The sequence below is a fragment of the Eulemur rufifrons genome, chromosome 27, assembly GCF_041146395.1.
Source record: "Eulemur rufifrons isolate Redbay chromosome 27, OSU_ERuf_1, whole genome shotgun sequence".
Taxonomy (NCBI): Eukaryota; Metazoa; Chordata; class Mammalia; order Primates; family Lemuridae; genus Eulemur; species Eulemur rufifrons.
The window spans coordinates 24,123,545-24,137,367 of NC_091009.1; the positions used below are offsets into that span (position 1 = coordinate 24,123,545).

Below are 13,823 nucleotides of genomic sequence, written 5' to 3' on the forward strand. Positions count from 1 at the left end.
CAGACCATTCTGAACCATACCTTTATGTGTTTAGAAAAGTAAAATATCTCCTTTTCCTCTGTTGTCTTGGTTTTTCTTCTCTCTCATCAGCTAAATGTTGTTACTTGAAGCCATTGCGTATGTTGGGATAAATGTTATTGATTGATCAGTTAACACTGTTCTTCATGGGAACATTTGTTGAGGTTCTTGTAACTAACCAGTGAAGACTTCATCTGTTTTGCTGCGGAGTTAGTGTTTTCCCTCTTAGCTTACTTACGGTGAATTGCTTAAGGCATTTGTAGACTTCAAGACTTCTTAAAGCAGGAGGGGAAGGGTCGGACAGAAACTCTGTCCAGTTCATCTTTGTATCTGTCTTCCACATCACCCAGCACAGCCAGTAACACCAGTAGGCATCCAATTAAGAGTTTCGGAATAAAATTTTGTTCTCCTGGTGACCTCAGGAGATAGTATTAACTACAGCTGCATCATTGATTTGTATTCATTTTGGCTACGATTACTCCCCCAAAGTATGTTAATGAGGTTTTTAGGTCAATAGCTATACACAAGTATAAACCTTGCTTTTTCCTTGGGCGGTTTCCTATGGAATGGAGATGAGCTCTGTCAGAAGTATGGAAAGAGGGGCATATGGCCCTAGCAGGGCTGCAGAGGTGTTAATAGCACTTTGTCTCTGTTTTTAAAACACTATTTTGTTTATAAAGAATTCTGCTTTTTTATATGTGGGATTGACTGGTAGGTAACTGGTTCAATAGAACATTTCCAGAGTAGGCCAGATGGCACATGAGGATAAGTGTTTATTCTGGTGGCATTCAGGTCTGAGTGATACGTTTTGCTCTGGGAAACAAAGAACACATGTTGCTTTTATCTAGAAGGAGCTGGGAGTTTTTTTCAGTCTGGAGTGTTGGAGCAGGTGACTGAGAGGACTGTTTGCTTCCTGGCCTGTGTGGATGCTGATCTGAGAGATTGGCCCTGGCCATCCACAAGCCCAAGAGGGCTGTTCCCACAGCCTTCACACTGGAGTTGCTGCCTCGCTCTAGGGCTGGTTCCCACCCCACCACTAGCTACAAGAGGAATGAGGTGAAAGACTGTGAAGGGCCTCCTGCCAGTCCCTCCGCTATAGGGGAACACAACTCAGAGCAACGGCTCTTACCAGAAGTGCTCCAACAGTGGCCGTCTCATGGGATATGGTCTGCACATGCGCATTGAGCTAATGGAGTAAGTTAAAGGTTTTCCACACTAGCAGCTTTGTGTACTGAATACTGTGGCTTTCCCCATGACGCAGAACTAATTGGGTGGGTCTATCACATGAAGAATGCCCTGCATTTATGCTTTGCTTTAGCATTTTCACGCTTCATTAGACTATGCATTTAACTTGCCCCAATTCAACTATACATGTTTGGCCCAGAAGGGAGAGAGAGGGAAACATAATTTAAATCGTGTTAGTGATTGCACTTGCCGTTCTCTTCAGTTAGCACGTGCCCCAGAGTGAGTACGATATGGGAGAGGGGAATCTGCTGTTTCTCGGTGACCTTGGGGGCTGAGGGCCCTGTTTTATGAGTATCTTACTGACAGTGATTTTGGTATTTGAAGTTCTGTACTTTAGGTTAGACATGAACTATCTATGGAAGCCAACTAGTTCAGCTGATGGGCTGCCAAAGAATCAGCTTCTCTTTCCGCCCTGGAGGTTGTAATGGGCTTACTGTGGGATGAACAATAGTCTCCAAAGTGGCATGTCAACCTGGGCGTGGGGCTCCACCTTATGGGTGATATTAAGACATTTTCAAGGCTAATTGTGGTCATACCCATTTTTTACCTTAGGCTTTAAGAAAATAAACTTTGTATAAGGTATGACTCTATTTTAAGATGTTGATTCTCTAAGCCCTGTCGAGTAGGCATGGCTGAAAGTTAAATTTCTCACCCTAGGTCATGTAGTGCTGGGACCTGTTGTCCAGTGTTTACTCCATGGCTGTTCTTCTCAACCTGAGTGTGGGTTCAGGGCAGGGCCGCCACATATGGTCGTGCAGGTTATTCCGTTTATGGGGGTCCAGTGGAAACCAGCTTGCGATTTCCTTGCTGAGTCCTCATGCACCCTGGTCTGGAAATGCACATATGCTGAGGAAGGAGTTTCTTTAGTTTATGCAAAGATATGTAGTTGGCCAGCAGGGACTGTATACAAGGCCAACCCTGTACATAAATATGAAGCATAAAATTGAGGAAATTATACAGATAATGTTGATTTCTTCCTAGGACCTGCTCACTACCCCCAACTTCCTCCAAATCTCACCCTCTCCTGAAGCATTTAGAAACTTTAAATTATTTGTTGAGTCTGGGAATTGTATAGTTTTGCCAGATTCTGTGTTTTTTTCAATAGCTTTTATGGAGCCACTACCCTACGTCAGATGCTAGGCTTGCTGCTAGGGATGCATTTGTGAAAAGACAGTGTCTGCTCTTACAGCATCTGCAGGGCAGGGCAGGGCAGCACACACAGAGCAGAATCCTATGTGCTTTGATGGTGATACCACATAGGTGGGTCACTTAACCCCAGTTTAGGAGGTCAGGGAAGGAAGTCTTCTTAACGGACATGAATTCCATGCAGAAACTGAGGACAGGTAGGAGTTAGACATAGAACAGGGCAAAGAGTATCCCAGGCTGATGAAAAGCATTTGGAGAGGGCAGCGGGGGAGAGCACTGAGGGTTCAAGAGCTACAAAGCAATGCTTCTCCAACTTTGATGAGCATAGCAATTCACCTGTGCGTGGAAATGCCTATTTGTAGGCAGTGGGTCTGGCAAAGGGGCTGCGGCTCAGCTCCCAGGTGATGCTGATGTTGTTGGTGCACGTAGTACACATGGAGTAGCAAGGATGGGAAGCAGCTGTAGTGAAGACTGACTTTCATGCCACCAGGTTGTGTCTCTTTCATGGCTGTATCCCTTGCACCCAACCCAGTGCCTGACACACAGAAAATACTCCACCAAAACTCATGGAGTAAATAAATATATAAAGAAGGGGTAACCAATGAGGCTGGAGAGGTTAGGAAGGGCCAGTCATGCAGCCAGGTTAAAGAGTTTAGTATTTGTCTTAACAGCAACCGTGATGGGGGACAGGGTTGGAGTGAGGGCCATTGAGGAGTTTGAAGGATATCAAGGATATCATCATTGCATTTTAGAAAGAAGGCTGCAAGCTGGGCGTGGTGATGGACACCTGTATGTAATCCCAGCAACTGGGGAGGCTGAGGTGGGAGGATCCCTTGTGCCCAGGAGTTCAAACCCAGCTTGGGGCAGCATAGGGAGATAGGGAGATCCAGCTTAAAAAAGAAAGAAAGAAAGAAAGATGACCCCCGCCTAGCGAGACTGGAGGTAGAGAGGCCTGTTAGGAGTCATCCTGGCGACAAGATGATTGTGGCCTCGTCAGGGGAAGAGGAATTTGAAAGGGAGAGATGTCCAAAGGGGTACGAGGGGTAGGCTGAGGGTAGGACTTTGTCAGTGGCCTCCAGTGATCTGCTCTTTCCTGCTTGCCGGGGCCCCAGACAGAGCCAGGAAGTAGGAAGCCGCGCATTTCCGGTCAGGTCCTGGGACCGAGCCTGAGATAGAAACACTGGTGTCTAGGTCGGACATAGAGGCAGTGCTTGGTGAATGTTTGCTGAGTGACTTTGAAAGGAATTTGGTAGTTACCAAGCAACAGTTGAGTGAAAGAACATTGCGTGATTTACAGTGAGGGCTTTGGAGCAGTGAGCAGTGTGGCGACTGGGAACAGAAATGGGTCTTGGAGAGGGAAGAGGACCTCAGTTTCTCTTCACCTCTGTGGAGACAGAGTTTGGTTCTACTTCCAAACTTTGCGGTTCAATGGAGTGAAACTTATAGCATTTGAAAGCAGGGTAGAGTCCTGTGAAGGAAAGCCCACTCCTGTTGAGATTTTTAAAAGTGAAATGTCACAGTCTAACAATATTTATTTTTTCTCTGATTTTTAATGCATTGTTTATCATGGAGAATACACAAAGAGAAATATAAAGAAGAAAAACACCTCCAAAACTTAGAGAAATAGTACTAATTTTTAGATGTGTTTCCTTTTAGTTTTTGTGCACATCTTACATAATGGATATTTTGACATATATGCAATTTAAAACTTGTGCGTTTATTTAATCTTTTATCACAAAATATCCCCATCATTAAAATTCTTCATAAATATTATTTAGAAAGAATTTTATTAATGCTTCCTCTGTTGGATGTTTATGAGGCTCAAATTTTCTTTATTAAAAACAATTTTGAGGTGAAAATCATTGTGCAAAGATAGTTTGTTGACATTATGAAATATTTCCTAGAAGTTGAGAATTGCTGTGTCACAAACGTGAACTAAGGTTTCTGAGACATTTGGCAAATAGCTGTCCAGCAGAATTGAACCCACTTCCAAGTTCTCATGCAGAATATGAGTGTCTGACTCATTGTACCTCTCCAGTATTGAACAGTATAACTTAAATGATCAAATTTTCCGCAATTAATTATTTTGTTTAATGAGTTTTTTTACTGCTAGTGAGACTGAAGTATTTTTTCTTATTTACTATCCATTTAAAATTATCCTTTTAAATGTTAATTGTTCGGATTATTTGCCCACACATTCTATTTAAGACTAGTGATTTTCTTACTGATTTTTACAAGATTTTAATAAATTGCTTTGGTTCTTTCCCCCCCACTTTTATTCTTTCCTATTTGCAAGGACAACTTTGTAGAAAGGATCTTTTATTGATAAGCATTAATATTTGTCCTACCATTTGGGGAGGTGGGAATAATTAGTAATTATTTCCTAATTACTAACTAATGAGTAATTAGGCTTCATAGTGTGGTTTGGAATGAGTGTGTGGAATACTGTTACATATTTTGAAGGGTGGATTGTTTGAAAGATTTCTATCTATTGGCTGGTCTGAAAACCTGGCATTTCTTTAGTACTATATAGTTCACATTATTACGTCCCTCATATTCGGTATATGATTTTCTTACATCAATGACAGTCATCATTAACTGATTCAGTAAATATTTATGTGGTCACTCTTGTGCTAGTCAATTAGTTTTTCCATTTTCAAACAAGAAAATGAAGAAGTATCAGCCCTGAGTAAAAACAGTACACCCTGCAACACTCCCTAGCGTGTGACTCTACAGTTTGTGCCGTGGTTGGTGGCCCAGAATCTGAGAGCTTTGGATCAGCTTCTCGGTCAGAGAAGCCCAGGGACAGGCATCTTTCAATGGTTCTGCTGAGCCAGCACGGAGAAGCCTACAGTAGGCTCAGCGCTGTGCCGGACCCTGTGGGCCACAGAGGTGCAGATATGAGAAAATGGCTCAGCCTTTGGGGAGGTTACAATCTAGTCATAGAGACAAATCTAATAAGACAATCATACAAATTTTGCTTATTTTCCAAATGGGTTGTCTTTTATTTATTCAATGGTAGGAGCTGCTTATATGCAATGGTTATTGATCCTATTTCAATAGACATATTGAAAATTGGGAATTTTTTTCTTTTAACTTTTTTTTAAAAAATAGAGGCTTTTTTCTTTTTCTTTTTTTTCTTTCTTTTTTAACCATGTGGAAGTGAAAAAGTTTTGTGTCAGTGTTTTCCTTCATGCTTCTGAGTTTTATATAATACTTAGGAAGCTCTTCTCTTTACCTAAGTAATAAAAATACTCTTCCATCTTTTGTTCTGGTAACTTTATAGTTGTGTGAAAATATTTAGAACATTAAACCATTTGGAATTTATTTTTATATATTACGTTAAGTGTCAATCTAACTAATTTTCTGCATTGCTTATTTAGTTATCCCAGTACTGTTTATTAAATAAACCAGCTCTTTCTTTTTGATTCAAAATGCCTTTTTCTTTATATGCTAAGTCCTCACACATTCATGGGTATTATTTCTGTGCTCTCCTTTTCCAAGAATCTTTTTGTACCTTATTAGCTGTGTGAGTTTGGTTAAGATACTTGCCCACTTACAAAGGACATGAACAGAAACTTTTCAAAAGTAGGTAGACTAATGGCCAAGAAACATATGAAAAAATGCTCAACATCTCTAATCATCAGGGAAATGCAAGTCAAAAACCACAATGAGAGACCACTTATCCCCAGTGAGTATGGCCTTTATCAAAAAGTCCCAAAACAATAAATGTTGGCGTGGATGCGGAGAGATAGGAACACTCATACACTGCTGGTGGGACTGCAAACTAGTTCAACCTCTGTGAAAAGCAATATGGAGATACCTCAAAGAGATACAAGTAGATCTACCATTTGATCCAGCAATCCCATTACTGAGCATCTACCCAAAAGAACAGAAGACATTCCATAAAAAAGACATCTGCTCTCGAATGTTTATAGCAGCACAATTCACAATTGCAAAGATGTGGAAACAACCCAAGTGCCCATCAATACATGAGTGGATTAATAAAATGTGGTATATGTATACTGTGGAGTACTATTCAGCCACAAAAAACAATGGTGATCTAGCACCTCTTGTATTATCCTGGATAGAGCTGGAACCCATTCTACTAAGTGAAGTATCCCAAGAATGGCAAAATAAGCACCACATGGAGTCACCATCAAATTGGTTTTAATTGATCAACACCTAAGTGAACATATAGGAAAACATTCAGCAGGTGTCGGGCAGATGGGAGTGGGGAGGGGATGGGTATATACACACATAATGAGTGCTGTGTGCACCATCTGGGGGATGGACATGCTTGAAGCTCTGACTCAGGTGGGGCAAGAGCAATATATGTAACCTAAACATTTGTACCCCCATAATATGCTGAAATAAAAAAGAAAAAAAAAGATACTTGCCCACTTAGGCTCCCCATATTTAACATGGGGATAATATCATAGTAGCTATTCCACCTTACAGAGTTGTTGTGAGAAGTAAACCACACTGTGCCAGGGCCTGGTCCCATTGTCAGTGCTCAAAGAATGATATTATTTTCATTGTTGTTTGTTCTGGGGCCAGTGCCAGTGACTCTTAATTACTGCAGTAGCTAGTCCCTGTTATTATTTTCCTTTCTAATAATTTCAAATATTTCTTGGCCATGCTCACACCTTTATTTTTATATTTGAATTGAATTTCAATTCGTCAAGCTCCAAGAAAAACAAATAAAAGAACAGCTGAGATTCCTATTGAAATTGCATTAGATTTATTTATTAAATGGAGAGGGTTGACATCTTACAAAATTGAATCTCCTCATCTGCAAGCAGTGCAACTCTCTCCATTTATTTCGGTTTTGTTTTGTGCTCTTCAAGGCTATTTTAATTATGCTGAGGGTTAAGCATTTGTTTTTCTAGCTTTCCCCTTGTTAGGGTCGAGACTGGCCTTCTTCCCTCAGAATGGGCAGAAGCAGCTTCAGAGTTTCATTAAGCACCTTGAGAGATATTCTCTTTTTAAGTCATTCAGACATCCTTTTGAAGTGAGATTGGGCATTTCAATCCTATAGGTGAGGAGTTTAAAAGGAAGGAATAAAGGAAAGTAATAGTTTTAAGCACCTGTGTGTCAGACGTGTGGGTATTGTTACTTCATATTAAGTGGGTCTATTATCCCCATTTTACAAATGAGGAAGCTGATGCTGAGAGAAGTTAAATTAATGCAGCCAAGACACACAGTAAATGAAGAGAAAGGGCTCGAACTCAGGGCTTGGGACTCTAAATCAGGTGTTCTAATGCCCAGTGGCCACTGCTTCCTCCTGGTGCTGTCTAATCCTCTCTGTACTTGTCGTTTGTCTCAATAAATTTGACCCCAGATCAATCGATCTCTTTTCTAGGGCAGGCTACCACTCCTATGTCTAGTTTCTGGATCTATCAAAATGGCCCAGCACTATGTGGCCCTTCCCAAGAGTCAATCACAGTGGCTTGGTCTATTCTGTTGCTGTTGAACACGGTCTGGATGCCCAAATGGCTGGTTATAGAGAGTATCTGGGAGGAGGCCCGGGGTAGGAGGAAGATTGATAGAGGCCAAAAATTCTCCCAGACACCTGAGCATTGCTGTTTTGATATCAGGTTGCTGGGGTTGAGGAATCCCAAAGCCAAGTTAGGTTGTGAGGTTTATTACTGCATAACCTAAGGGAGCTATATAAGGGGTGAGAATCAGTAACCAGGAATAGGTGTCTGACTTAGAACTGCCCTACCCTTGGGCACTCTCCGCCGGGAAAGAGCCTCTCTCCCAGGAGCAGCAGCCTCTGCCATCAGTAGGGTTGTCAGATGCTGTGTTGTACTGGGGTTTTACATTGTGCTTTCTTTAATAGGGGGTTTCTTTAATAGGGGTTCCTTTGTCATTTTTGCAGAAACAGGACATCAAATGCTTGCTTTTCTCAGTTTTCCATGGTAGACACTTGGGTAAGGAGGCAGAATCTTAACCTCCTCTTCCTTATTTTCTGCATGTATGTGAATATTTGTGCATTTATTGTCTCTCTAGTATCTTGATGGAATGGATCCTGCTGCAGAATCTGGGCTCTGGGAGGGACCTCAGGAGGCCACCTGCCACAGCCTCTGCCTGCAGGCAGTTCAGTGTTTGAATGGAACAAAAGTGTTTCTGAATATCTCTGGGGCTTTCAGAGGGGTAGAAGGGGAACTGGATTGGGTGGGGCTCCAGGTTCTAGATAGTTCACATTCACCTGAAGCAACTGTTTCACACATTGAGACTTTGAATAACATTTCATTAAATAAAAATCCTTTGCTCTTACATGGAAAAGCTTGAAATACTGGTCTATGCCACCTAGGAGGGACTCATCTTCTCTGCTGGAAGAATTCCAAAAATGAACATTTAAGCCCATTCTGCTTGCTTTCTTTGATTATTCGGGTAGTGATAGTGTGAGATGGAGGCAGGTCTGAGTGACCATGAAGACACTGGAAATAGGATTTAGTTTTTTTAAAACTCAGCAAGCATTCCTAAAGCGCCTACCCTGCCGAGGTAGGGTGCCCAGCTTCACAATGGCACCCTCTGGAGTTGAGTGACACAATGGCCTCAACGATCCCATGGATAACACTACATTGAATGCCATTGGAGTAGAGGTGCAGGGTGGTAAGACAGAGAGAGTAGATCAGGTCTCCTGCCCTTGGAACGGATTATTATCTATTTAAAGAAATAGTCCTCAGTTGTTAAGGTTTGAAGAGGGGCAATACATAGCACTTTCCTTCCCTGTCCGTGATCAGAACCAACTGAGAGAGATACAGACTTACCTACCAGTCACAGGTGGCACTGAAGAACTGCAGGCATCTCCTCCAACCAGCCATCTCCCCTGCCCTTTGCCTTCCCCCCTAACATTTATAGAATGGAGGAGCAGAGCAGAGAAGGGGCCAAGCTACACATATTTATTCTTTGTCACCCAAATCACCAACCCAGGGAAAAAACCCAGAGTGTTAGATTGAAAGATGTTCCTTTACAGGGAAGCACCAGATTAGAAAAAAGGATGTTCTCTCCCTCAAAAAGCCCCTATGATCAGCTCAAGATGAATTCGAATCCAATACATCCTGGCTGTTACAAATTTTTGGTACAAGATACATATTTAGATATTGAAAAGGAATGGTTAGAGTAGTGTTCAATCAAGGAACACTGCTGGAAGGAGGCGATGGGCACAGTTTGCTGGAGAGATGCACACAGCTTCAACAGATTGACCTTTTGAAATGGGGAGAGTTCATCCGTGGTGAGGTTGAACTATGGACAAGTGAAAAAGACCTCCCAATATGCCATTGGAATAGAGGTGCCTCTAATAAAATGGTTTTCATGATCTTGGACACGTGGGTTGGCATCGTCAACCCCAGTAGTCATAAATGGGATACAAAGGTCAGATGGCACAGCCCCAGCTGGAGCAGCTGCCAGGCATCAGACCTGGCTCGTGCAGTGCAGCCATGGCTCGCAAGGCTGCAGCTGGGAGGGGATGGCTCTGGGGGTTCTAGCAAGATGAGGCTCTGGTATTAGACATCATGAGTGGGGCTCCTCTCGTTTGATTTATTGCTATTTTGACAAATTAGGGGTATTTTCCAGTTTACCATCTGAAAAAATGTTTAAAGCTTTCTTTAGAGCAAAGAAAAAATGGTTGTTTGATTTGTTTGCTTTTTGTTTGATTTGTAGGGGTGTAGGCTCAGTTGCTGTTGATGCTTTCTGTTGAGTTTTCTGTTTCATTGAAAATGGTTTAAAATCCCACGAATTCTGAGGAGGGGACTGGGAGAAATAGTAACCAAAAACAGTGGATAATTCACAGGTCATATTCTTGTTGATTTTGAAATGCTATGTGTGATTTTTGTACGGTGGATTTTTCTTTCAAAACATGTTTTTCTTAAGACGACATTATAATCTGTTGGTTGTCTCAGAGCACCCAGACACTGACAGCTGAAAATTATGCAAAGGGAATGGAAAGAAGATTAAAATTACCTGTGGATGAATACACAGATAATCAAGATTTAAGGAAAATATATTTCCATTTGATTTATTTGCTGCCTCTTTGTACATTTTAGGGTTATTCATACTTACATGTGAATAAGTGGTATAGACAAATCTGCAAGCTAGTTATTGTTAAGTTAGATTGGCTAATTAAGCCTAATGTTAATCAGGGATGTCTGACTGTATATGTTGTATAGGATACAGTTTGATATAATTATGGGCAGAAAGACCCAAATGACCTCTTGGGGATCTATGTTCATCTCAAAGGTTCAATGAGTTCTCTATCTTATAAAATAAAATAACACTGAGCACAGTTTCTGGCATTAGGAAGCTCTCTAATATTTAACAACATGGGGAAATAGTTATGGTATTTTAATTTGAAAATGGTTATAAAATACAGGGTGTCCCAAAAGTCTTCATACAAAGGAAAAATTTTGTAATGAATATTTTATAAATAAAGATACATTTAGCTACAATTTCCCATTTTCCCCATGTATGGAAACTCTTGAAACATGCTGTAGTATGTAAAATATTATCCCAGTTATTGAAAATTCAGCAAAGAGTTATTAAGTTCTTCTTATATGCCAGATGCTCTTTTAGGAACTGGGATACAAGAACTTGGTAGGGAAGAATATACCATTGCCTTGTGTCTCATTTAATTTTGTATCACAGAATAAACTGGTACTTCTTGCTGTGTTGTTCTCCACGGATAGAAAATGTTTGTTTACTTTCCCTAATTATTTTCGGGAGCCAGAGAATGACTGTGCAGATATTTGGCCATTGGTACCTGAGTTGATGCCCTGTCTGAGGAGCCAGTCAGATGAGCTCTGCCACCTCTTTTGTGGATGAGGGCCATGCTTAGGAAGAACTTGGCCCCCCACTTCAGCTCAGGAACAGAGATTGACATTGAAATATGTTCATTTCCTGAGGCACTAATGTGATCACAGCCCAAACCTGCTCGTAACCCTCCCTTTCTGAGGAGACTTTGCTGGGGGAATCATTGTGGCGATCCTTTTCTTCTTCGGTGTCTTGTCATTTGTTACTGTGTTAGATGTTTTGGATTTTTGTTTTGGGGAGAGGGACTTACAAATAGTTTCTTACCCATGCTTGGTATGTGAGCCACATTGGTGAATTCCTGAAGTGAATTTTGCCACTGGGGCCCTTTAGCAATGGACAGAGTTTGAAATTCGAGTTTGCGTGGTCTGTTGGCCATGCGTGGTCTGTTGCCCATATGGGCCCTTACCTTTTACTGTCCACTGTGTGGTCTAAGGTAAGTCTTTAGGTCTCTGGACCTAAGTTTCTTCCATAAGATCAGGTGGGATTTTCAACCTATTTTCTAATTGTTTTACAAGGGTTAAGAGATCTGTACTTGGAAAACTATTTGAACCGAAGAAAACCCCCACTGAGTAGTCACTGTGAAAGTTTTTATTCCAGCAAGAAAAGAAATTAATGGTGTGATAACCTCAAGGAATGAGACCATTTAAAAATGAATTGATATCTGTACCTTTTCATTCCCACGTCTTTGCTTCCATAGCCCCCCAAATGAGAATGCAAATTACTGACCAACCTTTTGATATTCCTTTCAGGGACACCTGTGTGGTTCTTTGTGAAAATTGCTCCAATTCGAAACGAACAGGATAAAGTGGTTTTATTTCTTTGCACTTTCAGTGACATAACAGCTTTCAAACAGCCAATTGAGGATGACTCATGTAAAGGTTTGTAATTCTGATTTGTACAAATACATTTACGCCTTTTTTTTGCCTTGAGTGTGGCTCTTGTTACAGAGAATTTAAGGTTGCCAAGGCAATCTCATCACAAAGATGAAGATTTAAACTTTAATTTGTGTTGGGTAAAGTAATATGCCATTCTGGAATGTGTGAGGGGAGGAGAGGGAGAGAAGAAAATACTTTGTTTAGGAAAGCATTTGAATCGATTTCATACCTTTTAAAATTAACCCTTTGCAGTATTAGTTAGACAGAAGAGGGTAGTTAGGCAACTCTGGTATCATCAGAATCTTTTCAGATTTTTGCAAGACAAGTGTCAATCACTCAAATGTGGCAGTCCTTGACCACATTTCCTCTGATTTATGTAGAAACTTTCTTTGATTTGACCAAGTTCTACCATTCAAGATTGTTGAAGCAGACTTTAGCTCATCTCTACTTCTGTGGTTGATTAAGTCTGTGGCCAGTTACTTCATTTGGAAAATGGCATTAATGAGGCCAGGGTCTTGAGGCACATTTCCATATGGGTCATTTCATGAGCTCTGTGACCACAGTTTTTAGCTCTGTGACTCACCTCAGCACATCATATGCAGGTACTGTTTGCATCATGTGGGGGACCTAGGAAAGGAGATGGCTCAGGATTTTTGGAACAACTATACCCCTGAAGAGGTCCAGATCATCCAAATATACAAAAGATGGCATGTTATTCCCAGAAGTTTGGGGTTAGGGGGTGACATAGCACTTCTTTCACATCCTTCTTTCTTAACTTGCACACAAGATAACCAAGAGGCTAGAAACCATTTCTTCTTGCAGGGCTACCTGGCTCGGTGGTCGATTTTCCAGCCCTCCCTGAGAACTCTACTCCTTATGGTTTCCTGAGATGCAGCAAAGAGATGAGAGTAGAGTCCAGGGGAGAATCAAACTGGGACATATTCTTCTTGATGTGACAAAAGTTTTTATTATGAAATGGGCATTACAGGAGGAAATAAAAAGCATTATGGGGATGCTCTTCAGAGGCTACGTTCTCTGAGGGTATTTAAAATCCTGGCATATTTAGACATCCACATTTACGGAGTTCAGAGCACAATGCTGTGTATACCAGTGCATCCTATTTTTAAAAACTGTCTGATAGTTTAGTAAGTCAATTTCAGCTTGCCTTTTGGTTTTACAACTGCAGTAGATGCAAAGTGTCTTAGCCAGTGTCGCAGGCTCCTGAAGTCTCCCTTTTCTTACAGATTTGTGATTGCCTGATTTCTAGATTGCCTGATTTGAAGCTTTCTCAGTGCAATAGGTATTACATGGCAATAAGTCTCACTCATGATGAAATGGTATCTTGTTACTATATAGAAAGGCCAGTTGCTTTTTTAACATAATAAACTCATAAATAATATTTTAAAGGCAGTTGGATACTTTGACACTCAGTTTTGTAAGTTTTCTCTTAGAAATTTAAGATACGTGATTTGGTTGAGTCAGATGTTTTCTTTTTATCACACTGGAACCTTTGTAGGTGATGTGCAAGTGTTATTTAGCAGGAAAGTCATACCGAACAGAGAATGCGCCTTACCTGCCACCCAGGGGCCTGCATTTGATTCTCATGAAGCTTGAAAGGAGATAAATCAGAGTGACGTAGTGAGACTCACTTAGGTTTATTTTCCAGGAATAAAATGTTCCACTTCATTTAACCTGCCTCAGTGATGCATGTCTTTGCTGACA

General features: G+C 41.1%; 1 protein-coding gene across 2 annotated transcripts in view; it reads left to right on the forward strand.

The window, feature by feature from the left end:
* KCNH1 (potassium voltage-gated channel subfamily H member 1) overlaps positions 1-13,823 on the forward strand; it is a 311,923-nt gene that overhangs the window by 25,140 nt on the left and 272,960 nt on the right. For both annotated transcript variants that reach the window (XM_069459283.1, XM_069459284.1), the window contains exon 4: positions 11,976-12,104. In XM_069459283.1, the coding sequence (XP_069315384.1) occupies positions 11,976-12,104 (129 nt within the window). The remainder of the gene's footprint in view (positions 1-11,975; positions 12,105-13,823) is intronic.